At 40.6% G+C, this 26,484-nt stretch overlaps 3 protein-coding genes across 6 annotated transcripts in view; 2 read left to right on the top strand and 1 right to left on the bottom strand.

The window, feature by feature from the left end:
• Window positions 1-1,153: 1,153 nt before the first annotated feature.
• LOC118407014 (D-beta-hydroxybutyrate dehydrogenase-like) lies at window positions 1,154-9,689 on the bottom strand. 2 transcript variants are annotated; one of them, XM_035807426.1, is made up of 10 exons: window positions 9,625-9,689; window positions 9,298-9,380; window positions 6,825-6,998; window positions 6,201-6,325; window positions 5,624-5,746; window positions 5,145-5,248; window positions 4,077-4,149; window positions 3,625-3,686; window positions 2,569-2,622; window positions 1,154-2,053 (listed from the first exon to the last, which is right to left on the bottom strand). In XM_035807426.1, the coding sequence occupies exons 2-10, from the start codon at window positions 9,378-9,380 to the stop codon at window positions 1,961-1,963; spliced, it is 891 nt and encodes a 296-aa protein (XP_035663319.1). In that variant the 5' UTR covers window positions 9,625-9,689; the 3' UTR covers window positions 1,154-1,960. The 2 variants fall into 2 exon arrangements, with proteins under 2 accessions (XP_035663319.1, XP_035663320.1); XM_035807427.1 differs by lacking the exon at window positions 9,625-9,689 and adding an exon at window positions 9,503-9,521.
• Window positions 9,690-10,489: 800 nt separating this feature from the next.
• LOC118406822 (D-beta-hydroxybutyrate dehydrogenase-like) lies at window positions 10,490-17,856 on the top strand. 2 transcript variants are annotated; one of them, XM_035807164.1, is made up of 9 exons: window positions 10,490-10,642; window positions 11,072-11,242; window positions 12,028-12,155; window positions 13,145-13,267; window positions 13,553-13,656; window positions 14,639-14,711; window positions 15,492-15,553; window positions 15,789-15,842; window positions 17,174-17,856. In XM_035807164.1, exons 1-9 carry the CDS (start codon window positions 10,563-10,565, stop codon window positions 17,264-17,266), a joined length of 888 nt encoding a protein of 295 aa, XP_035663057.1. In that variant the 5' UTR covers window positions 10,490-10,562; the 3' UTR covers window positions 17,267-17,856. The 2 variants fall into 2 exon arrangements, with proteins under 2 accessions (XP_035663057.1, XP_035663058.1); XM_035807165.1 differs by lacking the exon at window positions 15,492-15,553.
• A 2,356-nt stretch (window positions 17,857-20,212) lies between these two features.
• LOC118406820 (D-beta-hydroxybutyrate dehydrogenase-like) overlaps window positions 20,213-26,484 on the top strand; it is an 8,425-nt gene continuing 2,153 nt past the window's right edge. The window contains exons 1-6 of one of the 2 annotated variants that reach the window (XM_035807163.1): window positions 20,213-20,315; window positions 22,024-22,194; window positions 23,606-23,733; window positions 24,622-24,744; window positions 24,931-25,034; window positions 25,526-25,598. In XM_035807163.1, the coding sequence (XP_035663056.1) occupies window positions 20,284-20,315; window positions 22,024-22,194; window positions 23,606-23,733; window positions 24,622-24,744; window positions 24,931-25,034; window positions 25,526-25,598 (631 nt within the window). In that variant the 5' untranslated portion in view covers window positions 20,213-20,283. Of the gene's footprint in view, window positions 20,316-21,817; window positions 22,195-23,605; window positions 23,734-24,621; window positions 24,745-24,930; window positions 25,035-25,525; window positions 25,599-26,484 lie in introns of those variants that run through there. The other variant, XM_035807162.1, reaches the window with a different exon arrangement.

Below are 26,484 nucleotides of genomic sequence, written 5' to 3'. Positions count from 1 at the left end.
GTGTGAGGGTGTATTGAGTAAGTAATACTATTTCCTCTTTCAACTATGACGGCACACTCGCCGCTCTCTCTCTCTCTATGCGACCTAAAATTTGACATATCGCTCAACAAATTATGTAAGAAAGAAACGAATCTTTTAACATTTTGTGTGTTTCGTTGTCTTCTCAGCCACACTTCTACGTTTTGTATAACATACCCAGTGTGAAAGCGAAGGATACACATATCCTATTTTGGGTCGCAGGGAGAGCGCAGCGCGATCGCCGTCTAGTGGACTGTGGAGAGGGGGCCATACAAAATATACATCATACTGCAAGCTTTGTGGTAACTAAACCTTTCTAGACATGTTGAAGACGTAAAATTGGGATTTGTTTCAGGCATGCGATGTTATAAGCTTCTTATCGTTGGCCACACATGTTTCCAAAACAGCCTTCTTCTGTAATAATCGTTCATCATTCGCGGTTGAGCGTCTTTTGCGAGAAAATAAAAAGGAAGACAAATTATGCAACTCTCCGCTAATTATGTCGTTTAGAGATAGGCTAAGCTCATCTTCCGGTAAAACCAAACTCTTACCACCTTTTCTGAATAGATTCCATAATTCATGGGCAAGATAGCAGGAAGAAGAAGAAGAACTTTATTGCACGACAACTGTAGAGGATACAGTGTTTGGTAGCTTGTACATACAGTTGATATTTTGTCTGCATGATCGTGGTGAAGTGCCTCTTGCGGAATATGGTGGTACTGCACCTTTTTCGTTTAAGTACGTTTATGGGGTCGGTCTGCTATAGCAATGAATGAAAAGTATCCCTTTTCTGTCCATGCACGGTGGTTTTCGATTGGTGCGTCTTGTTCTTGTGTGTTCTTAGTTATACATATACACTGTCAGTGGCAGGAAATGATTGGGAGGATGGTATCATCGGAAGCTTAGTTCAGAGTTGTTAGTATAGGACATGCATGACAAGAATTCGTTCTTATTAATGTGGTTAATTTTTGATAAAAGAGGTTATTAATTCATTCGGAGGTTTAGGTTCTATTTGATATCTTTGTGCTTTCGCAGTTTTCTATACCTATCATTTTTACTTACAGTGAGCAGAAATGACAAGTACATGTAATGTTACCCAATACATCAATGCGAAATAAATGAACAAACCAGACACTATAAAAACATTTTGGAGGTTCAATATCCTCCAATGTTTTGGGAGATTTTTAATTGATTGAAATGCGAAGAATACAATCGAAAAGTTAAGGGCACTACACTGAAGAGACTACTTGACTAACTCAATGCAACTTTCTGTGAAAACGTCTTATTTTTCTCACTCATAAAATGTTGTTCTGACTGCATTCTTGTTTATTCGAAAAGACAGAAAACACACTGTACCGCTAAACCGACTGATAACTTAGGCTATGCTGATTCGATTATACAGATGACATCCGCTCACACTTTCGTCGGTCTAGAAAAAAATCTTCGACCATTTTGAAAATCGTATTAAGCACTTGCAAAATTAATGGGCAAATTTATGAATTTATATGCCATGAAGATAAAGAAAAATCGGGAATCAAAACTAATGTCGTAGAATGCTGAAGTCAGTTCCAACGTCGAAGAACAAGGTGTGAAAGAACAAAACTTGAAATTCTACTGTTCTCTACACTATATACTCTGGTTAATTCGTCAACCTTCCTGACCCCTTACATTTCACTATGAATGTATTTTCTGTCAAACATTTTTATTCGCCGACCGAAATTATGTTTTGAAGACTATACTCTTTATAATTGACTTAACATGGTCTTACTGTTAAAACATAATTCTTTTTCTTTGCGATATGGCTACCTAAACTATTTCGATACCGTACTAAAACTTTCGTTCCATCTAAATTTCAATAACAATTAGATGTCGAGTAAAAACAACCATTGACAGACTGGCTAGCCCTTTGACCAACACTTGTATCGGACATGTTTTGTCCGTACTACTGCGCCGTCCAGCCTCCGTCCATGGTCATACAGGAGCCGGTCATCTGGTCAGCGGCCGGAGAGCACAGGTACACCACTGACGCTGCCACCTGAAACAGAGGACAGTCCATGTTTGCTTCTTTGTTTTCTAGCTATAGACAGCCTGAATTTTTTCCTATCCCCTGGATTTTGAATGGAAATCCTGTCGAAGGCGCGACGGTCCAAAGGGGTCCGGGCCATGCTTCCTCAGGAACATTTTGAAATCTAGACCCTAAGAACTGCTATTTCATTCATTTTGTGGGGAAAATTTTGGTCCGTCAGAGGGCGGAATTGGCAAATTTTTTGTCCATCCCCAGCTTCAAGATTCTGTCAAAGGACGGAAGGACGGATGCCGGCTGGAAATAAAGCTTTGTTTATTCATGAAAGTTCAAATCGGCCCGCAGGCCAATTTTCATTAGAGTAAGGGTCAGAGTAAATATATTACGGAGATACAGTTTTAGACTGATCGAATATCAAATTATCATTTCAAGATATCAAAGGTCGCATGATGAAACATTTGAAGATTCAGAGTAAGTTACAGTACATAGATCCAAAGCAGATGTTAAAGTGTTGTTAACAGTGGTACCTGCTCAATCGTGGCGAACTGCATTGATGGTTGCTTTTGAGATATCAGTAACCACTGTTGGTTAGAAACAGAAAAATATGGATTAGAAATTCATTTATTTGTACACACTTGAGTGTTAAAACCTAGCCGACGTATGCACCTTTCTCACGCGACGGCCATGATAGATCTAAAACGAGTCCAATGAGGCAAACAAAAGACTGTCCATCATAATTAACAGTTCAACCAAAGATAGCCTGGCAATTAGGAAATAGACCAATAAAAGAATGGCTGTGTGTCCGTCAAATATTTGCATTATTATGTTTTTATTTTGCATCTCTTAAGGGACTATGGGATCAGTCTACGCTACTCTAAATTGCTATATCTTTCAGTTATAATATTTATTACTTGATCTTATATTGTGAAAATTTGTGTGGTTTGGGTGAAAACTAAATGGCAGCTGACTTTAGAAATAAGTTTTGTCTGTTTGCCTCATTGACCTCGTCTTCGATCTGTCATGGCCGCCGCGTGAGAAAGGTGTATTGATGACCGTCAGCCATCTTCATTCGTCGAATACTGACTGTTTCTACTTTGCACTTCAGCTAGGTATCACTAGGTGTCGCTGCTGCAGCGTGAACATGCGATGAAACTCAGTCACCCTTTTTATTGCATTCTTTACGCTACATCTAAACAACCTGGCTTCAGCTCGAAGAAGACCAAGGCATTACATTGAGTAAGGTGACAGATGGTCACTGTGACTTCGGTTAGTTATATATTAAACACTTGGTTTTGTACGAAGAACTTTGTAATTAAGTAACTTAACGAATTTCTTTAAAAAGTGACTTGACGAAACTTGACCAAATGGTATGAAACTTTACGAAACGGTTTCGTACGAAGAACTTAGTAATTAAAGTAACTTGACGAAATTTGTTAAACAAGTAACTTGACGAAACTTGACAAAAATGAAAACAAGATCGAAATTGAGTAAGTTCTTGAATCAAAGTTAACGTGACGCTCATACGTCGGCTATTGTTTCTTTTCAACTTAGCCGTCACTTTTCAGGATAGACATAGAACTTACCTTTGCTTCGTCCCAGGATACGCCGTTTTCCGCAGAAGCTTGGGCTATCTGCTGCTCCATCACTAGAAAACAAACGTAAACATGTGTATGTGATTATTCCGGAATAGACAATTTAAGATCAACACTTTTTGCTTACATTAAGTCAAGTCGTGTTTTCAAATCCTTGCGAACAGAAGATTTTCTGGGTGTCTGAAACCATCTCAAAATACAACTTCTGGTATAAACAACATACTGTTTACTGTTTCCGAAATATTATTTTTTATATGACCACTCCAGGATAGCCAGATAAGCAGTGCTATGGTGTTGATACGAGCGTAACCTCATAGGTTGAACATAGAAAGCTTACTTTTTATGCTGCCTTGATATTATAATAATGGGTCTTTAAAACCAACCGAAGGAACTGATTACAATGACGGTGATATATAGAACAAGATTATTCAAATGAAACTTACTGGTAGACAGCACCCATCCGGGACATATGGAGTTACACGTGACCCCAGTCCCTGCCGTCTCCAGGGCAACGACCTATGTCGTGAAGTAAACAAAAGGAAAGTTGCAACATCAGTGCTGATTCACATTATGATAATTTTTCCTAAAACCCCCTTGTTTTTTTTTTTCATGTTCTTGAGTTAGATTTTGCCTCTACGGGGGATATCATCTATAGAATTTACTTACTGTGGCCTTGTTGCAGATGTATTTGCGGCTTTTTTTGGGACCTTTGACCTAACTTCCTGTCAATGTTTCTGGAACACGCAGCCTCTCTGGACCATGCGCATTACTTAATCGAAATGACAAAATGTATACGTTCACACGTACGTATATATCCAACTCCGTTTGAGGTCCGTATACCCATCCTCCTACGCAGGGACATCCAACAGCCAAACTGTCTCTCTGGATGTGTCCTGCTCTTTCAATCGTCACCCTTAGTTCCTGACCGCCCTGCTTATAGATATTATGAGCTTACCCTTATATATGCGAGACCCGGCTTTTGTAAACGGAAAGCCTATCCTCTGATTGGCTGACAGCTGGTTTGGGGGGAGGGGTGCTGCCACAGGAACTAAGAGTGACGGTTAAAAGAGCAGGGTTCAACCAGACAGGCGGTTTGGCTGTTTGATGTCCCTGTGTAGGAGGGTGCCTCTCCCAGGCTCCTTAGGTCGCCGGAAAGTGATAGAAATTGGACAAATCTAGCCAAGTAACATGCCACCGAAGTAAGCAGGTTGCAAACCAAACTCATCGGACAGCTAACTCCTCTGAAATGTTATGTGTCTATATCATTCCAATTTCTACTATTTTTCCAGCGACCTGCTGAGCCTGGTAGTGGCTAAGAAATCCGTACGGAACTCAAACGGACTTGAATATATACGCGCGTGTGACCCCGGCTAAACACGAACTTGCAAACGTGCACCCTCACCAAAAGCGATGTCGTCCCATTTTCACGAAGGTACTAAGTAACAATAACAACAGCAGTAGCATACAAGCAAGTAATGCTCTTTGAATTGTTGTAATGTAGTCTTTCCCACCTTGGTGAGTCCGTTTAGCCCATGTTTTGCGGAGACGTACGCACACTTGTTCACAGACGCCACCAAGCCGTGCACAGTGGACACGTTAACGATGCGCCCCCATGCTGTAGACAAGTGAATTGCAGAGAATTTTCAATTTCACTAAAACACTAAAAATTGGCATTCTCTACAATCGTAACACTTTAATACTTTGGGCTTGTGCCTATTGAATAAAAAGGAAGCTCGACCGAGACAAAATTATGTAAATCTGGACCTTATTTGCACAATCAAATGAAAAGATACCTCATTTTTTTAAAAGATTTAAACCATTTGGCGAAAGTATGAGAACTCAAGTTCATGCATTTTGTTGCAATAATTCTCGTCACGCATGTTCGGTTCAATCTGTTGAGGACTTTTGTTGCATCCCAGATGCGCTTCTATCCCAGAAGTGCTTCTGGGATGGAACGCATCTGGGATAGGTCAGCCTTCCTGAGCGTTACCTTTTGTCTTCATGGCGGGCAGCAGATGCTTGATGATTTGAAACGGCGCAGTCAGCATAACGGACATCATGGTATCCCAGCGTTCCAAGGGAAACTTCTCAATCGGACACACGTGCTGAATTCCTGAAAGTATTGAAAAAATGGTAAATTATCATGAGCCATTTCAAATCAAGTGTCCACAATTTAGTCAGAAAACATTGCTCTATTTAAGTTCATTACCTTTGCCAGAATGGCTAAGGTTATGTTTTGGGCGTGTTTGTGTGTTTGTGTGTCTGTGTGTCTGTGTGTGTGTGTGTGTGTGTGTGTGTGTGTGTGTGTGTCTGTGTGTGTCTGTGTGTTAACAGCATAACTCAAGAAGCCTTGGATGGATCATGATGATATTTGGTAGGTGGCCATGGGTAGGGGTCGGGAAAACAAAGGTCAAGTTCGATAATGGGCCCAGTAGCGGCTTGCTAAGGTATTGCAGCGGAAACTCAATTTTTTATATGTCTTGTTCTGGACATGCTGTGGTCATGATTTTTGAGTGGTAGATAGCCCCCGGGGCAGAGAGTAAGTGCTGTGACTAAGAACTCCGTACCTGCAGCGTTGATAAGAATGTTGACACCCTCCGGATAGTACGCCATGGTCTCATGACACAACTTCTCAATGTCACCAGACCGGGTCAGCTCAGCAGGGATGTAGTTAGCCTTCACTTTGTGCTGTCTACAAAGATTTCAACAGTGCAAAAACGTAATTCTGTATCATGTTGTAAACATGTGATAAAATAGGGGTTTTTCTCATTTTTGTATGAGCAGAATATCTAGACGCAAGTGGCGATACATAATGACGAAAATAATATTTCACAAAATATTGTAATATGTAGTAACGTGCGTTCATTATACAGCACAGTTACAACTTACACATATAATATTTAAAGACATAGAAAGAAAAGGCCAGATAGAGACAAATGAAGAGAATTTAGGGGTAAGCAGCAAAAGAAGACAAAGATAGGGCGAAAAAAATAGAGAGAGGACGAGAGAGAGAGAGAACGAGAGAGAGAGGGGGGGGGCGCCGAAAAAGAGAGAGAGAGAGAACTTAAGTAGTTTCAAAGAATTGGGTCGTTGCCATCACTAAAACAATTAATCAAGCTATCAGTAAACATACTAACGTACCAATTCATAAAAAATGCATTTTCGTCACTTTCCATGCCCCCCTCCCCTACCTGGTAAACTCCTGGTGAAGTTCCCGGATGCCGGCCTCGTCCTTGTGCCCGGTGAACACGATGTTGCAGCCGTTACCGGCCAGCGCCCGCGCGATGCCCAGTCCGATCCCGCTGGTGGAGCCGGTCACCAGGGCCGACTTACCGGACAGGGGCTTGTCTCCCTGCGACATGTGTCTGAAATACGTCATATTTAGTCAATACAGTTTCTTGATTCACGACAAAGACAATGCTTTAAGCCATAAACGACGTTTGGTGATGGTCTGTCACCTTCCTCACTTAGGGCAATACTGATAACATAGCACTGCAGCTATAGGTAGCGCTGATGATAGTTGCGGTCCTAAATTTCAAGTTCTGTATTACTTGACACAGATACGTTTTGTGCTACGTTTTCGCGGTTATATATTTTCCAAATGGTTTTCACGTTCAACGTACGCGTAGTTATTGGAAGTGATCAATAGATTCGGGTAAAACTTTTCTTACATAATTTAAGAGTTAGAATTATTAATTATATACGAGAAAAGGAGGTAAGATATCTTAGAACTATTGTTTCCGTACGAATCAAAGAAGAGCACATAGAAGAATTAGAAAATAAACACAGATGCACTTGTAGTTGCAATTTTGTATTGTTGTTGCAACTTAGGATTGTAGATCGACGAAAACACATATTTTATCGCATTTTATCCGAAATGATCATGAAACAACGAATAACTGGGGATCTGAAAAGTGTTGTGTTACGGTTATCCGAATAAGCTCAGGAACCTGTTGACTTGAGCTTCAAGTTTTTCTTACATTAACCAGCATACAGTAGGTATTCTAAGGTCATTGGCACAAAGAAAGTGCCATGACACCTGTTGCTATCTGACCTTTGACCCTACAACTGGTAACATCCGGTTGATGTTTACACAGCCGCTTGCTCGAGTAAACTATGCGGAACAGACTGTGCATAACACATAACAAGTAAAAAGGGCCCGAGAGCACACTGCACTAAATTTTTCAAAACACACTGGTAGCCAGTCTTTATGTAAAATTGTATGGAATGAAGGCATGAAATTTTGATAGAAGTAACAAGAGTCAATTTTTGTACATTCAAGTCCAATACAAACTCAAATTGGGCGCTACCACTAACAAATTAAGTACCTGTATATGTATATGTATAAGAATAAAAGATGTTTGTATATAAGTTAGCGTTACACACGTTCTCCAGCTAATAAAGTCGATAGCAGCGAAACTTTCCCACTTCTTCGTTTTTATACCTGCAAAAATACTCGAGGGCTTTCGTAAAATGCTTATGTGTGTTGACATTTTTACAGTAATGGCTAATTTAGCGCGAGAAATGTTCGGCAAAAGGACACATGCCTACGGTGCGATGTCTGTATCGGTCGTTTTATCACAAAAACAACACGTGTAACTAACTGTCTTTCTTTCATACCACTACGCGATCCCCAGAGACCAGTTCATACTGCAAAATGTCAGCTCGGCGCGCGACAGGTGTCTCAACAATTCAGGGACCGATCAATAATAGTCACAGGGCCTGTCCGCTTTGTTGTTATGAACTCCCAATTGCATTAAAATGGTCGATGTCATATCTCATAATGATAGAATTGTGTACTACTATTAATAGGCTTCGTCAATACTATATTTCGTAGAGGAATAGGGCTTTAGAATAAGGCTTATTTGACTCGATTTTGAACCTGAGCTGGACAGGTGCATTTTCATTTTCACTGTTTTTCTCGCCATTTTCTTGGTACTGTCGTACAGCAGTGTTGCTTGCCACACGGTTTGCACGTTTTGCCCACCCTCCTCTACATAAATGTTATTATTTTTACATGGATATGGCTTCGACCGTCGGTTTTCAAATGGCAACGATTGTCTACCGGACGGAAATGGGCGAAGCAACAACAACAACAGAAAAGACATTTTGAATATGTGTGAGGGGGATATTCGTGACTAAATTCACACACTCGCAATATTTTGGAAGAAAACATGCATAAACAATTTTGTAGGGTGGGGTGGGGGTTATAACATAAGCACCTAGCCCCTGCCCCACCCAATACCCACCCGGGCACCACCCTCACTGACTCCCTGGACCGTTATGTACTTTCCACGTAGCTTGTGCCTTTAAAACTATTGCATCAGGCGTACTGTACAGTTTGCAACTGACTTTTAAAGTATTGCATCACTCTTAGAGATTTACAGTACAAACAACTTTAGACAAGGTTATTCAAACATCTCAGAAGTATTTACGTTCAACATATAACACGTAATATCAAGTAATTGCAAAAAAAAGGCATTGACTTTACTTTAATTGGCAGAATTTCAAATGCAACATTCATAGTAATAATTTATTGTGTTAGCTATATACAGGGTTTTGTGTTTGTGTTATACACATTCAACTCGTAGATATCCGGACGTCCTTTGCTAAGCTTAAAACAATGAAACAAAACTCGGATTCTCTGTACTGAATTTTACTTACCTTGAGACAATAAGACAAGATCCTTTAGGTTCAACTTGCAGTCTCACCAAGCATTGAAGCGATCGTCTTACCAGGGCCGCCATCTTGTAAAAAAAATGAGAAAATACCAAAACGCTGAAACTCTTTTATACTAGGATGTAGTGTGCCAAAATCAATAACACAAACGTTTTCAACCGGAAGTAGAAACAGATTTGGCCACGCACACCTTGTTTTTACATCCGGGGTCAGGAGTACTATCACTGTATCTGTACGATTTCCACTCTAGATGGAAACGGAATTTGTAATGTTTTGACGTTTTGTGACTAAATGTACATAGAAATTACTTACTCTGGCGCAAAATTGTAGCGATACTTGGAAACGTAAACTCGTGGCTTATTGCATCATGCTTGCAAGAAAAGCAAGTCCCCCAAGAAACAATGACGTCACACTCTCCGAGCCTTGGATAGATCCGGTTTACATAGTGGTTGACTTGTGTTTGCCAAGTCGGAGTTTTGACGGGGGAACGTTCAGTATGTATCCACAGTGGAGGCGGTCTGTACAGAAAGATGATACCACATAATCTGCAGTTAGTGAACGTTCTTATTTTTTTTTAAAGCCAAGTTGAAAAGAGAAGAAAAACAAACTTCAGTGATTTAATTAATGACCCGAAAAGATATTTTGCCAAAAAAGCATGGACGGTAGAAATAATGTGGGTGAATGATTAAGGAAAAAGAGTAAGTGAGTGAGTGAATGTGTGAGTGAGTGAGTGAGTGAGTGAGTGAGTGAGTGAGTGAGTGAGTGAGTGAGTGAGTGAGTGAGTGAGTGAGTGAGTGAGTCAGTGAGTGAGTCAGTGAGTGAGTGAGTAAGTGAGTGAGTGATTAACTCTCAGCACTCAGATTTCCAGTGCCGACAGGAGGGTTTTCAATGCTGAAGCTGCCTCTCTTATAATTAGTACTGGATTTTCTGTGCTGGTGATCACTTCAGACTTATCAGCACTGGTGTTTCAGTGCCTAGAAAGGAGCCCGCTGCTTTTCTATATTTGCACTTCTTGGGACACGCAATAATTAATAAACATGCACAGCTGGAGGCATCGTACCCTCGCCAACGTGCGTTTTTTGTTTTCTCCTGGCCTTCTATTGACGTGATAACACTGCCGTCTAGCGGTATAGGGGTGAAGCGCACGATATCTAGTCAATCATGTCAATGACATGTGGTCTATAAAAACTCGCTAGGTAACATTTGGACTTTGAACCGTCCCGTCTATTACATCAACAGTTCTTACAAAGATGGCGTCCTTTATTCGTTTGGCCAAGACATCATTCCTTCTTCGTAATACGCTGCCAGCAACTTGTACGGAGTGTGTAAGGTATTGTGTACGGATACTTGCTTTCGGTGTGGACGAGTTGTATTTGCGTGCATTACCGCACGTAGGCAATGTATATTGGTGCGTGTAGCCAAAAATCCTTACATCTCCGAGCAGATGTAAGAGTGTACTCAGTGTATTACGTGATTTTGAGTCATTTTCTACGTCATTCTGGTTGTTTGTCTTCTTATGTCGTGGCCAAGAGGACAGGGTACCTCAAAAACGATCTAGAAAATGCAAATTATAGCAAACTTGCTCTATCTATTACCTTCAACTGAATTCAGGATTCAAATTTCAAAATAGCAAAAGAATCTATATCGTTATTCAACTTAAACCGCCGCGAACTTAAATGCATTTACGGTAACTATCACCATTGTCATCAGAGTACATACTTGATCATACATATATCCCTTGGGTTGTATTATTTTGTAGATTTCTTGGAACTCAGCCAGCCCCCTTACGGGGTAGGTCGGCCCTAGTGACCGGGTCTACCAGCGGTATCGGGCTGGGGATAGCTCGGGCTCTGGCTGCCAGCGGATGTGACGTCATCTACACCGGCTTTGCAGACGACAAGGTCTTAGCTGAGCTTCAGGAAGACTTCCGGTTGGTTTCATCTATTATTTTTTTCTTCTCAGTTTGTTCTTCTCCATCTCTTTCTCTCTCTGTCTCTCTCTCAGAACCATGAACCATTTTATATTAAACATAACTCTGCCGTTATACCCCTGTCACATTTGGCGAAAATCGATCGGACGACGAGTCTTCGGCAATCGCCCGAGCCTCACTTATAATAATAACTTTATTGCATAACACTTGTAAATGGTACAAAGTATGGCTTATATGTGACAGGGACGGTTTTCAGGTGAAAAATGCGCGCAACCCTCTCTCGATCTTAAATATGGCCATCTTCCATCGATACGCCCGAAGATCGTGGATATTGTGACAGGAGTATTAGGACTTGAGTAGTGCGGATACCCCTTTCCATATTCGTTGATATATAAGCAAACGAACGACTCGATTGAAATTCAATTTCATAATTATCACTTTCTCTGTCCATCTCTATCCATCTCTCTAAATCAAGTTCAAATTTTGCCTTTCCCTGATTAAAAGAAAATCTTACTTGCATACTAATTAATTAGTTTTTGTTTTCTCTTGCAAACTATGTATATTATGATTATTATTTCACTCAAATATTCATGAAGATTTATTGCTTTCGCTTACATTTTTCCTCTTTTTTTCTACCGCCTTTTCGTACTTCTCTTTTCCTTTATATTCTGAAAATGATACCAATCTTTTAATTTTATTTACACTATAATTGTATATTAAACAGTGTCAGTTGTAGCTATATAGAACAAAAAACTTAAGTATTTTGTATATTCTTATCTTCACAGAAAATACACCAGTGTGAAGGCCACTTACCTCCCAGCGGATCTTACAAAACCTACAGATATAGAAACATTATGTACGGAGGCAGGAAAACACTGTACGGGCGGGGTGGACATTGTAGTCAACAACGCAGGCAGGACAATTGTTATTCTCTAAATAAGGGCACAACCCGCCGTACGTGAAAATACGTTCTGTCTACGTGCCAAAACGTGGGCAATCATTTGGTAAGCGGTGAGTACCGCCTCCATGCGAACTCGTAGGGAATCCGACAGATTTTGGAGCACGAAGACACGCTGTAGAACTTAGCATGCAAGCAAAACTTTGTGTGCCATCGGGCTGCATGCGGATTCGCCCCCGTACGTGCCAGTGCGGGCGACGCGCCTGCCCTGTACAGCCTGAACTTTTTCAGAAATATGTGGCTCCCCCCCCCCCCCCAAAAAAAAAACGTAGGGACAAATTGCACCTACGGTGGGTTGTGCCCTTAGTTTTAGTGACCAACGTCATGATTTTATGAAATATAAGGTTCCATGTTTGTTTTGGTGTGTATGTTTGAGATGATATTTGTCCTTATCTATTTCAATTTACTGTCATAAGAGAGGCAAGAAGTAAGAGCAAAGATGGATTCATAAAAAAGAAAACTTACAGTGACAAGAAGCAAAGTTCTGAGTCCGTGGCATTCGGTGACCGGTACCAGGAAAGTAAACTATATCCTGAATCCGAAAATAATTTCATCAGGTTGGTAGAATATAGGATATAGAAAAATGCTTGTACACAACCAGGATGCACCGGTTTGCTTACGTTTTGGTGTCTATCAAACACCTTCCTCGGAGCTTCTGACTGGAATTCTGCTTCTGGTCGCTATATGTAGCCGATGTAGGACGAGGGGGATACAAACTTGGCCACCTTTGGGATAGTGTTCTCGCCACAAAAGCGCCACCTACATCGGCTACATATAGCGGCGAGAAGCAAAACTCCTGTCAGTAGCTCTGAGGAAGGTGTCTGATGGACACCGAAACGTAAGCAAGTAAGTACATCCTGGTTGGGTACAAGAATTCTCCTATATCCCAAGTTATGAATGATTTGTAGCTACAACTACACTATAAGCAAACTTGTCTATTGCAGGATTTCAGCACACTTCCCCAATCGACTCGTTTCCCCTAGCAACGTGGGACGCCATGATGGCCGCCATGTTGACTGCTCCGTTTCTCATAATTAAGCACCTTCTTCCAGCCATGAAGACAAAAGGTACCCTGGCTACCTGAAGACTCGTGTTACCTTTAAGAATAAATATCAGCTTCGAATTGCAAGATTTTCTGCGCTGTAATGTTGTTTTTTTGGCTAAGCATTCCTTTTAAGATTGTAGGAATCTTAGGAATAATTCATTTATTTACCCATTCCATCTTGTGGAGTTTTTAAGGGTTTGAATCTGTCTTGTGTGGGATTTTCATATCAAGAATTCTACTTCTTTATAAGATGTACCATTGAGGCGTTACCTCAATTAATTCACCATATTCTAACTTTTATTTTCAGGATGGGGAAGGATCATTAATATATCTTCGGCACACGGGCTGGTAGCGTCCGTGGAGAAATGTGCGTACGTGTCAGCGAAACATGGTGTCAATGGACTGACAAAGGTAAATCTTACACGAGGTTCTGTTGTAACCATTTTGATCTTACACAGTACCAGAGCTGCGTATAAGTGTTGTGCCACACTGTTCTTTTCTGTTTTAAAGCTGATAAAAAGACTTACACGTGCAAACTCGAACATAGTCAAGAACATCAAACGTCTCCAAGTGGTACAAAACAGAGCAGCAAGGTTTGCCCTTGGATGTGATAACAAGACGGGCAGTGCAACAAGGTTACACATCTTAGGTTGGTCACCAGTAAAGGAAAGAATACAACAAAGAAGTTTTGCCACATTCTGCAGGATAGTGAACACAGGACTACCAAAACCACTGCACACCCAACTCACTTTCCAGTCAACCAACAGTCGGTGAAAAAAAAGCGGTCAACAACAACAAACTGCATCAAACTGTCAAAACCTAGGACCAATGCAGAAAGGAAGCGCTTCCTTTACCGTATGGCTTGCCACTGGAACACAGTTACTAAATGAACTTGTTTTTCTCTCAGTTGTATAGTTTGCAATGTACATATTATGTTTTGTATGTATGTAATGTTGTGCGTGTATTAATGTATTTTATGTAGACCACTGGAAGAATAGCTGGCAACATAATGTTGTAATAGCTAAAAGTGGATCTGAATAAAGTCAAAATCACACAAATGTAAAAACACAAACAAAGTAAAAGAAAGTCAGGTGTACTTACGTCAACGTTCAACATTTTTGCATGTATTTGACTCCACAGAACTTTGTACCCAACAGCACCTTTTCTTACTCTCACGCATTAAAAGATAAAAGCTAATTAAGATCACACTGCGCATATGCATTGTGGGTAACGTGTCATAGTTCAAGGCCCTAGAAACGTAAACAATACACTCCACGAAACGTATACAAGCATTAATAAGTTAGGGACTTTCAGTTGTGATATATTACCCACAACAGATTTCACTGCGCATGCATGGACTAGTTGATTGACCGTAAGATTTTATGTGTTGCAGGTCGTTGCCTTGGAAACGGCAGGAAGCGGGGTCACGTGTAACGCCGTGTGTCCCGGATGGGTGCTAACACCACGTAAGCAGTTCATCCATCCACTGCAAGACAGGGCGTAGATACGTTAAGCTAACAAGGGCACAACCAGCCCGTACGTGCAAATACGTGATGTCTACGTGCTAAAACGTGGGCAATCTTTTGAGATCCGTAAGTGGTAAGTACCGCCTCCGTACGAACTCGTAGGGAATCCGACGGATTTGGGAGTACGCAGACACGGCGTGGAACTTTACGTGCAGGCAAAACTTTATGTGCCATCGGGCTGCGGATTCGCCTCCCGTACGTGCCAGTACGGGCGACTCGCCTGTCCCGTACAGCCTGAACGTTTTCAGAAATACGTGGCGGACGTAGCCTCCCCCCCCCAAAAAAAAAAAACGTACGGACAAATTGCACGTACGGCGGGTTGTGCCCTTAGCTTAACATAGTTAGATTAGGAAAAGATAGGCCGTATACATCAAGACGATCATAATTCAATGTCTAGAGTACAATGTGATGACATTTCGCCAGGTCAACTCACAGAAAACAGATTATTGGTACTATGTTAGATAAAAGCTAAAAAGCAGAGTTATCTTAGACAGAGATCTTACAAATTATTTTCAATTTCTGTATTGAGGGTCACGTTTGCAATCACATTCTGCACGCTTCAGCAGCGACACCTAGCTGCATTGCGTAGAATAACAAGTAAAATTATAGCCACTGTAACTTCGGCAGGTAAAACACGTCGTGTACTTTGACGTAAAGCCTTGTTATTCTATGAATGCAAACGCTATAACTCTATAGATATTCACATAATTTCTTTTTCAGTTGTTGAAAACCAAATCCGAAAACTAATGAAAGACCATAACATGGATTGGAAAGACGCTAAGGTATTTTGCGTTCCTGGTATTCAACTTGGCAGCTTAAGATCTTATAAATGCTTTCTTTTTTATGTGTTTTTGTGTTGTTTCATTCACACTATCGTTGCGTTGTCTTACAAAAAATTCCTGTTTTACAACAAAATGTGGACAAAACAAATGCAAAGCATCATATGTCATTTCTTGACGCTGAAGATACCTTTAAATCTGCACCAGCTTTGAAAAGTTTTGTCGTCCTTTCTCGTAGACCATGCTGCTGTCAAGAAAGCAGCCTTCTCATGGCTTCGTCACTCCTGAACAGGTAACTATAATAAACAGTAACAAAAGCTTCTCATTTGTTGCAATATTCAACACCAGACGATACTTACTTGATCTTGTGGGAATGTGCTGTTGAAAGAAGTGAACTCACGCCATCTGGAAACGTTTGAGGTAGAATGTATTGCCCAATTTTTTTTAACAAATTATATCGTCTATTTTATTGTGCATGTCTGTCCATAATAACCGAACACCTGCCTCGATTGTGATATGTAGTCTAAGACCAATGGTCCCTTATTCGTGATAAAAATCGTATTGTTAGCAATTAAGATGTTGAAGAATGCTGTCTTTTAAAATTGATGTACTTAACTTATAGTGTATTTCTCCTTGGAGGAGCACATGTAAATACCAACACAATTCAGACATAACTAAATGTCTGCAACGTGGTATGTTAATAAAGATTTCAAAGAAAAGAATGGCGTAGAGTTGAAATGTATCATGAGAGAAAACTGTTTTCTATAACTGCTTTTGTATTTCAAAATAACGATTTCTACACAGGTTTTAAGGCCAAAATCCTTCTTGTGTTAACATGGTGCCATGCATTTTCATGAAATGTGCCGCCCTACGGATGTGCGCCTGGAAGGGGGAGGGTAAGAGAAAGGAGGAGAAAAAAGGGAGAAAGGGGGGAGAAGGGGGAAAGGGAGAGAAGAAGGAAGGGGGCGGGAAGAGGGGGGGAAAAGGGGGAAAGGGGAGAGAGGAAGGAGAAAAAGAGGAAGAAAGGGGGGGGAGGGAGTAAAGGGGAGAAGGAAGGGAAGAGGGGAAGAAGGGGAAAGGGAAAAGAGGGAGAAGAAAGGAGGGAAGAGAGGGAAAAGAGGGGGAGGGGCAAAGAAGAAAGTGGGGGAAAAAGGAGGGAGTGAGGAAAAGGGAAAGGAGGGGGGGGGGAGAAGAGAGGAGGAGAGGGAGAGAGGGAGGGAAGGAAGGGGGGGGAAAAAGGAGGGGAAAGTAAAGGGAAGGCGAGAACGGGGAGGGGAGAGGGGAAAAGGGAGGGGAGGGAAAGGGGAAGGGAGAGAAAGGAAGAAGGTAACAGAAAGGGGGATGAGGAGAAAAGAAAGGGGAGAAAAGGCGGGAAGAGAAAGAAAGGGAAAAGAAGATGGGGGAAAAAAAAGAAGAGGAGCACAAAAAGGCAAAGAAAGACAAGGATAGTGGGAGGACCAACACCGGCAGGAAAAGGAGGAAGATGACTAAAAGTGGGAAGGAAGAGAAAGTTGAGAACCAGCGGTTACTACGGAGGATGATACTCAGGCTATCACTAGCGTACTTAGCCATGTTAAAATGATAGTAATTTTTTTCGTATGTATTCTTTTCCCTTTATTTCAGATCGGAAATATGGTCAACTTTCTTTGCTCGGAAGCAGCCAATCAGATGACAGGATCCGTACTCTCCATTGACGGGGGATGGACAGCGCAGTGAAACGTCTTCTGTCATTGGTCTACAAATATGCTACTGTTCAAGATAATCATGACATATGTACATGTATAAAGAAAAATGTATCTCAAAATATTGCAACAAACACATATTGCAACAAACATGCTGTACCCCGAACAACGTAAAAAAATATATTGAGGTCAAAGAATGCAGTTAGGCCACAGCTCTCATTAATTTTTGCCGAATTTGGAAGAAAAAAATCCCCCATCGAGATCGGAAACATGACGAAAATTAGCATAGAGGAAAAATATATCAAATCTGAATAAAGAAATGCAGTCCTAACTATTATATGATTTTGATTGTTTTCAAATACAAGGCCACATTGGTTTAATTATAAATGACATACTCTGGGAACACCAAAACCAATGTGGGACAGATAAAAAGGAAGTTAAGAAAAAAGTTGCATTCATTATTAAATCTACGTAGCCAAGAAGATTGAAAATATGACTGAGCACACGGAGTATGGTATACCGAAGAATAGATTTTATTTTTATTTTTGTTCGTTTCAATTCTTCTCCTTTAATCTTTGCATTGACCATATCCTTCTATGACATTAAAGTACGTTTTCAATATTCTTTTGCAATATATTTCATGAATGCAACTACTCTGTACGATTTACAGGTCATCAATCTTTAACCTATAAAGCCAAAATGTTGGTCTATTTAGATCATGTTTGGTTTTGACGATAAGTTTAAATGTATTGCAGTGACAATGCCTTACAGTGTAATGACTTCCGTTTTTTTGTTGCGTAAATTCGAGAAAAACGCCAGAAAACTGTATTTGTCCGTTACCATGGCAACAAGGAATTTTTTCTAAAAGAAAGCTATTTTGAGGGGTTTGGGACAAAGTACTATCACTTTGCAACATATGAGCCGAATGGATTTTTGACAAAGCAGTTGTGAAATAAACATAATATATACACTAAAAAGTAAATTGGAAAAAAATTAAAAACGTAAGCTAATCCGAGAGAATGCCAAGTTATTTCCAAAGTGAAAGAAGAAGCTCTGAAAGAACTAAATGAAAAATCTACTGCCTTTTATGCCATACATATACTATTGTGTGTTTACTCATTTATCAAACCTTCGTGACCACCTAAATTTCCTTCTGAAGGGAACTTTCTTTATTTGAAGAAACCTTCTTTTTATTCGCACGCTCGTATCAGTTTTACCGTTCTCATCACGGTGGTCAAATGCGGGCTCAAAACTAAAAATTAACATGTACACATGGCATCTCTCTTTAGTTGGTTTGGCAACAAGCACCCTCTAGCGGTATTTAGGTGAAGTGCAAGATGTCTGTCTTGTTTACCATATCACGAGCCATTGAACTTGAAAGGTAACATTTGAACCTTGCACCTTTATCCGTGTACAACAACGAGAGTTGTTACAAATATGGCGTCGTTTATTCGCCTGGCCAAGAAATCCCTTGTTCAGTGGCGGCGGCACCATGGGGGCAGTGGGGGCGGCCGCCCCCACAAAAAATAGGTCGTGGGGGCGTCGCCCCCACGATGAAATAAGCTGAAACACTCAAAATCAAGCTGAAACCCTTGTGTATATTTTCACTAATGGAAATTTCATCAAATCTCGCTAGTCTACTGGCAAAATGTAGCCCTGAAAATGCAGGAAATGACGTTTCAGAGGGTCCAGATTTCAAAATTTCAAAGGACCTCCCTTGTGAGGATTCGCGCCGTCGGCATTGGACATGGTGGGAAAATGCTACCGGAGCATCGTCCCCCACGACCTTTTTCTAGTAGAAATTTTATTATCAAACTTAGATTTGTTTACAAGCAAAATGTTCCCCTCAAATGCAGGAAATGGCATTCAAAGTGTCCTGATTTAAAAATTTCTCCAAAACTCCCTTGCGGCGGCTTGCGTCTTCGGGGCTCACGACGACGTAGTGCAAAATATGTTGGTGCGTGGGTCGTCGCCCTCAAAAATCGTTTTCTCTACTAGAAGTTTAATTAAATTCAGCTTAGTCTGTCTGCAAAATTTGTCCCTCAAAATACAGGAAATGGCGTTTCAGAGGGTCTAGATTTCAAAAATTTCCAGAACCTACCTTGCAACGGCTCGTACCTTCGCCGCTCGAGATAGTGAAAATATGTTAGGGGTGTCGCCCTCAATAACCTAAGCTAAAACTATGTGTATTTTTGATAGAAATGTCATTGAAGTTAGCTTAGTCTGGCAGCAAAATTTGCCCCTCAAAATACAGAAAATAGCGTTTCAGAGGGTTTAGATTTGAAATTTTTCCGGGGGTGCATGCCCCCGGACCCCCCTAGAAGGGTCGCGCCTCCGGCGCGACGCCTCGGGCCTTCGGCCCTCGATTTAGTGATCATGATATGAGAAATTTTCGCCCCCACAACTAAAAAATGGTGCCGCCGCCTCTGTTGTTTGACATACGCTGACAATCACTTGTATGGAGTTTGCAAGGTATTTCGTACATAATTGCTATATTTGTGGGCACTTTATGTTTATGTGCCACGTAGGCACTGTATATATGGGTCAATCTCCAAGTAGGCTGGATGTCGTGATTTTGAGTCGTTTTCTGTGTCCTTTTGGAGGTTTGTCTTCTTATCTCTTGCCCAAGAGGAAGGGTGAGCTCAAGAAAGACCTGGGAAATACAGTGAGCACTTAGCAATGCCAACGTTCCACTGTCAAGGCTTTATCAGGTCACCGAACTTTTATAATAAACAAGCAAGATAATGAATGACGTAATTTAGCCTCTGGTTGGAAGTAAAGGTTGGATAATTTTGCTTCTTTCTTTTCTGTTTGGCTCGTAGATAATGTAGTCCATATAATCAAATCGACATGGCTAAATAATGATTCATAAACATGTACACAACAGGCTGTATCTCTCTTTTTTGTGTCAACAAGCGCCCTATAGTGGTATTCATGTGAAACGCAGTATGTCTAGGTAATAATTTCGCTGAAGTTCGAGCCATTGAACTTGATAGTTAACTTTTGGACTTTGAACCATCTCCTCCAACAACAACGGCAGTTGTTACAAATATGGCGTCCTTTATTCGTATGGCCAAGGCAAGGTATTGTGTTCAAACTTGCTCTACTTGTGGACAATTTGTGTTCGAAATTTGCTGTGAACGCACGAGGCACTGTATATGCGTGCACGAAGCTCAAAATTATTCCATCTCTAAGCAGATGTATGTTGTATTCAGTGTCGTTATTTTGTGTCATTTTCTTCGTCCTTCTGGTGGTTTTATTTTCTTATCTCGATCTTGGTCAAGATGGACGGGGCCTCAGGAAAGACCTGGGAAATGCAGTGAACACAAGCTAATGTTAAGCTGACAGTGACAAAGACTCTTAAATGAATTTATTTATCACTTCAGGTTACTGAAGCAGCAAGATAATGAATGATGTAATTTACCGAATGAAGGTCTACTTTGCCAAGTTAGTTCGCTCTCCCTACATTAGATCTCTGAAATCGTTCAATAGGATACATAAAATTTGTCCGTATATCTCTTAAAATGTCCGTTCATACGTCAAACTTGACCGTAAGGCGAGCTGATTTCGTGTTCTCCGACCTAGTTTCACCCAAGGAAATGAAATAAGAAATCATTTGTATATATGTCTGTGTATAAGAAAAAACTGAAAGCAAGAAAAGGTATTTTGGTAGTGTACAATTTTGCTATTGGGCAACAACAATTAAATTATATGGATTACGCCCTATGCAGAGTGGGAAAATAATAAGGCGCAAAAAAAAAAACAAGAAGGGTAAAAAAAAAACAAGATAGCTAACTTTCAAAAATAGACACCATAAACGTCGTATACAGATTTGAAGTGACAAAACGTGACATCATAACTAACAAGGCATTCATTCCTGTATTAAAGAAGTGAAACTAATAGTAGTAAAAGTGACACTATTGTAGTAGACTAGTATCACTTGCTAAGCTAGCAACTACACAAATGGTTTCCATATTGGTGGCACTTTTACAACTATCTTACAAGGTTCACTTCTGCGACTATAGTCATGGCTACCTCCCTAGTGCCACTTCTATAAGTATAAATATTAGGCTACAACACAATATGTATGCCAATTTTGGTCTATCTAACCATCCCCAAGAGGATTTTTTTTATCAGGCGAAAATTAATGAGCGCGCTGATGTCATACATAAAATTTACTTGCTGTGGCCTAAGTATAAGATTACATAAAATATTCTAGATTAAACTAGACAGACATAGTTACCATGTGTTATCTGGGAAAGGTCCTGCAACAAAGGCTGGTTTCGTCTTGCTTTTGTGTCCTACGGATCTGTTGAGTTTAAGACATTGAATTTTTAAAAAAGAGGAAAATTGCATTAAAGAAAGTACCAAAACGGGAAAAATATCATGTGGTATACCTTAATTGTACTTGCAGAAGTGTCAGTAGTAAGGAACAAGAATAAAAGACCGTAGTTGTAGTGAAACTAGTTAGATATTAGTAAAAGTGGCACCAATATAGTAGACATACTCCTAGTTGTCAATTTGGTAATTAATACCAGATATCACACCAGTGCCAGTTTATGCAAATCTTTAATACGTTTAACTACAAGACTTATTGGCTGTGATATCTTGTTTTGTCGTTTCAATTCTTGTTACGATGATTAAGGTGACTATTTTTTTAAATTTACATATCTTGTTTTCTTTTTTAACCATCTTGCTTATTTACCCCCTCTCACTAAATATGAAGACAGCGGAATATGTAATTGATAATATTGACTTACTGTGGTCTATCCCTCGGGTTTGCATTGACAGGAGCATGGGAAGTCAGTCAGCCCCCCTGCGGGGTAGGTCGGCCCTAGTGACCGGGTCTACCAGCGGTATTGGGCTGGGGATAGCTCGGGCTCTGGCTGCCAGCGGATGTGACATCATCTACACCGGCTTTGCAGACGACAAGGTCTTAGCTGAACTTCAAGCAGACTTCCGGTTGGTTTTATGTTACTTTCCTTAGGCCACAGCAAGTAAATTTTATGGATGACATCCTCTGCAGACGGCAAAAATAGTGAGATAGGGCGGAAAAAAAACAAGATGGGTAAAAAAAACAAGATGGCTAAATTTTCCAATTATACGCACTAAAAGTAAAAACAAACGGATTGAAGCGACGAAACATGGTATCACAGCATACAAGGCATTCATTTCTGTATTCAAGACGTGTACTAGTGTGGTAAAGGTGACACCAGTGTGGTAGACTGGTATCACTTACCAACATGGCAACAACACTCATGGCTTCCATATTGGAGCCATTTTTACAACTATCTAACTAAATTTTTAGTTTCACTTATATAACTACAGTTACGGCTACCTGGCTAGTGTCACTTCTACAAGTACAACCATTAGCCCACAACACAACATAGATCTATTTGCCCATTTTGATACTTTCTCGTCATGTTGACCATCTCCGAAGAAAAAAAATCTTGTCTTTTTTTTCTGAAATCAGCCAAAAATTAATGCGCGCGCTGATGTCATCCATAAAATTTACTTGCTGTGGCCTTACTCCTCTCTTATTGATCTCTCTTTCTGTCACACAAAAACACTAAGACACCCACAGACTCTCTCTAACTCTTTGAGCCTCTTTCTTATCTCCACCCATATACAAATATCAATTTTGCTAGTTAATAAACAGCTTTTGCTTTTATATAAAAGAATAATGCTGATATAACACTAGTTCACCTTTATTCGCGGGATAACATACTAGTATACGCCTTGTTTTTCTTTTTAAAAAGGCTATTTTGATAGTGATATCAACTCGTCAGAAGATGGTCTCAAATTGCAAAATTTTCAATACTAGTTTTATACATCGAAAATGTTGCAATTACGATAATGCCAAGCTTTCAAAAACAACGGGTATAGGTTACCCCACGAATAAAGGTGAAGTAGCGGTTTATATAATGGTAGCATGGTCGCCTTGTGGTTGTTGATTTAAAACCTTTAGGAACGTACTTACTTTAGGTTGCTGAAGTGCTTTTTCTCAAATTGCAAAATGCCTCGATGTTGTATCCATGCAAAAAAAAACTATGCACCACTTTCTTACTAAACACAGCTCAAAAGTACATTTCCTCATAATTAGAAAGGCTCCATTGATAGGACGTTAGAGTGAGGTCCAGTATTTATGGACAAACTTCGAAAACGTACACGAAACAACAATATTCAACGAAAAAGAGCCATAGTCATTCCCTGTCAATCAAATAGATCTGAGTGTCAATATATGCAGCTTGAACTTAACATGGCAAACCAAGTGTGTCAGGACATGGCGCAGATTAACAGGTATACAATACAATACAAACAAATACAACACATACAGTGGGAAAGATAAACCTCATATGGTTCACTTTTACAGAAAGTACGCCGGTATAACAGCCAGGTACTTCCCAGCGGACCTGACAAAGCCTACAGATGTAGAAAGACTGTGTACGATGGCAAGAGAACACTGTGCGGATGGGGTGGATATTGTAGTCAACAATGCAGGTAGGTTTGTACATAATTGAACTAGCTTGGCAGGATAACATCGCTGGCTGGACGGGCCTCAGCCTACAGGAGAGGATAACCCTGGCTAGGGATAGAAGAACCTGGAGGCAACTCTCGATCTTCTTGTCTACCTTGTCCCTCCAACGACCTGGAGGTCAAGGGACTAGGTAGGTAGGTAGGTAGAACTAGTTTAACTGTAGTATCCAACACAAAAATTGGACTCACCCAAATTTTTGACTGAACAGCACCAGTCTTTGTCAAAGCATGAACCATCCATTGCTGTCGTGACGTCACGTTATGCAGATAGAACACGTGACTCAATAAGCAGTGGATCGTAGGTTTAGGTTGCAGTCTATGGCCCCCACCGTCTATGTTCAGGGATAGTTGTAAAGCTAGCTCTGATGTAGAGGACAGCAGTACATGGTTCATTCCTTAACAAAGACAAGTTTTGCTGTTCAGTCGAAAATTTGGGTGAGTCCAATTTTTGTGTTGGACATTACAGTTAAATTAGTTCAATTATGACCTCTACCAACACAGATGAACTTTCAAGTTTTGATCGTAGTTCCCTCACTGCAAACTCAATTCTTTGACAAAATCTTTGACTGGATATAAGGATGCCTTGCCTGTATTTTTGCTCGTGTGTTTGTGTTGCTGTGTGTCATGTGTGTATAATTTTTCTATGATGTCTGTCGACAGGAAGGAAGTGAGTAGAACATAACGTCATTGCAAAGGTTAGACTTGCGACAGTGACAAGAAGTAGAGTTCAGAGGTGATAGAAGAAGTCATTAATCTGCACTTAAGGCCACGGGTTCAATAAAGTGGGTTTATCTCGAATGTTTCAAAGATGAGCAATACAATGCTTTATACAACCAAACTTGTCTATTGCAGGATTTCAGCACACGTCACCAATCGAGTCGTTTCCCTTGGCAACGTGGGACGCCATGATGGCCGCCATGTTGACTGCTCCGTTTCTCATAATTAAGCACCTCCTTCCAGCCATGAAAGCGAAAGGTACTCTAGCTAGTTGACACTTATGTGACATTTAAGAATAAATATCAGTCTCTATTTGAAAGTCATTTAATTTGCTATTGATGTCGGATCTTTAGAATGTTTACAAGTCGATCGTTGTATTTCTTTATAAGGAGCACTACTGAGGCATCGCCAAAATTTATTGTCAATTCTAAATTCTATTTTTAGGATGGGGAAGGATCATTAATATTTCTTCGGTACACGGGCTGGTAGCGTCCGTGGAGAAATGTGCGTACGTGTCAGCGAAACATGGTGTCAATGGACTGACAAAGGTGAATTTTATATACAAAGCACACACATAACTTTTAGTCACACTGTCGTTGTCTATCTGGAAATTACGAAAACGAAAAATACACACACATGCATGTAAAGATTTTGAAAAATTACATAATATGTAAACACACACACACAGACAAATTATTTCCAGTGCTTAGCCAGTTACCCTGGTTAAAGAATATAGAAATAGATAAATTAATTAATAGATACATAATTGACTTTGCTTTAGTAGATGATACTTAAGATATTGTTACCTATTAACAGGTATATGCTGTTTGAAGAATCAAACTGCGCATACGCAGCAATATGAATTGTGGGTAAATTTTGAAGCCCCCGGGACTCCAGACATGAGTTTGAACAGTATATGTATCAAGTATAGTCGACACAACAATCGTTCACAAGTTGGAAACTTTTAATTTTGACATATTTTCTACAGTACATCTCGCTGTGTATGCGTGGGTTAATAGGAATATTGTTTGTATGGCAGGTCGTTGCCTTAGAAACGGCAGGAAGTGGGGTCACGTGTAACTCCGTGTGTCCCGGAGCGGTGCTAACACCACGTAAGCAGTTCATATGGACTGTTGTTCAATCTGTATCTGTACTGTACTAGATGTGGGGCCGCGTAGCACAGTGGTAGTGTATTCGGCCCGTGACCGAGAGGTCACCGGTTCGAATCCGCCTGCCGTGTTGCCGGTCTTGTGCCCTTGGGAAAGGCACTTTACACGACTTTCCTCACTTTACTCAAGTGAAAATGAGTCGCCCCTCGGATAGGACGTTAAATGAAGGTCCCGTGTTTGGGGAGAGCCACACCCCGGGCACGTAAAGAACTCGCCACATGTGCGATGGTGCGATGGTCAAAATGGGGTAGGGAATTTCCCGAGCAGCCTAGTAACCCCTGCTTCGCCTATTGAGTCAGTGAAGTCAAGCTTGCTTAAGCTTGATGTTTCTGACTTAGGGAGAAGAGATGCTGCTACAGTTATCGCTATGGGCCGCTCTTCATCACCATGGTGGTAACATCAGGCCCTACGAACCTGATTTAGAAAAAAAACAACTACAGACTACTACTGCAGTTCTAGTTCTCTTTCTAGTTCTAGTTCATAGTCTGCAAACTTCCTGGTAGTAATATCACGTTCGGCCTGTCGACAATTCTGTTGTGCTTAGCATCATAATCTTCTCTCCTCAAAATTTCTTCTATGATTTAGCACTGTACCAAAAGTGTTTCTTTTTCTGGTACTTACAAAGTAGCTTCTGCCACCGTGAATAACTTCATCAGGTTGGCAATTATTCATATAGTAAGGTTCTTTTAGCACAACCAGAAAATAACTTACTTCCGACGTTTCGGTGTCTGTCAGAAACCATCATCAGGGGGGAAATGACGGAACTACTTCTTGCTGCTACTTATAGCCGATGTAGGTGGCGTTGCCGCAGCAAGAATGCCATCCCAGA

The sequence above is a fragment of the Branchiostoma floridae genome, chromosome 19 (genome assembly GCF_000003815.2).
Source record: "Branchiostoma floridae strain S238N-H82 chromosome 19, Bfl_VNyyK, whole genome shotgun sequence".
In the NCBI taxonomy this organism is placed as follows: Eukaryota; Metazoa; Chordata; class Leptocardii; order Amphioxiformes; family Branchiostomatidae; genus Branchiostoma; species Branchiostoma floridae.
This window is presented reverse-complemented; position numbering and strand designations above follow the sequence as displayed.

Coding starts and splice junctions, on each gene's coding strand:
- LOC118407014 (XM_035807426.1), bottom strand. CDS start 9,380: ATGGCGGCCCTGGTAAGACGATCGCTTCAATGCTTGGTGAGACTGCAA. Junction 3,687..4,076: donor CGGATGGGTGCTGTCTACCA/GTAAGTTTCATT, acceptor TTTGTTTTCTAG/TGATGGAGCAGCAGATAGCC. Junction 2,054..2,568: donor AGTTCGCCACGATTGAGCAG/GTACCACTGTTA, acceptor CCTCTGTTTCAG/GTGGCAGCGTCAGTGGTGTA.
- LOC118406822 (XM_035807164.1), top strand. CDS start 10,563: ATGGCGTCCTTTATTCGTTTGGCCAAGACATCATTCCTTCTTCGTAAT. Junction 10,643..11,071: donor ACTTGTACGGAGTGTGTAAG/GTATTGTGTACG, acceptor ATTATTTTGTAG/ATTTCTTGGAACTCAGCCAG. Junction 14,712..15,491: donor CGGATGGGTGCTAACACCAC/GTAAGCAGTTCA, acceptor TTTCTTTTTCAG/TTGTTGAAAACCAAATCCGA.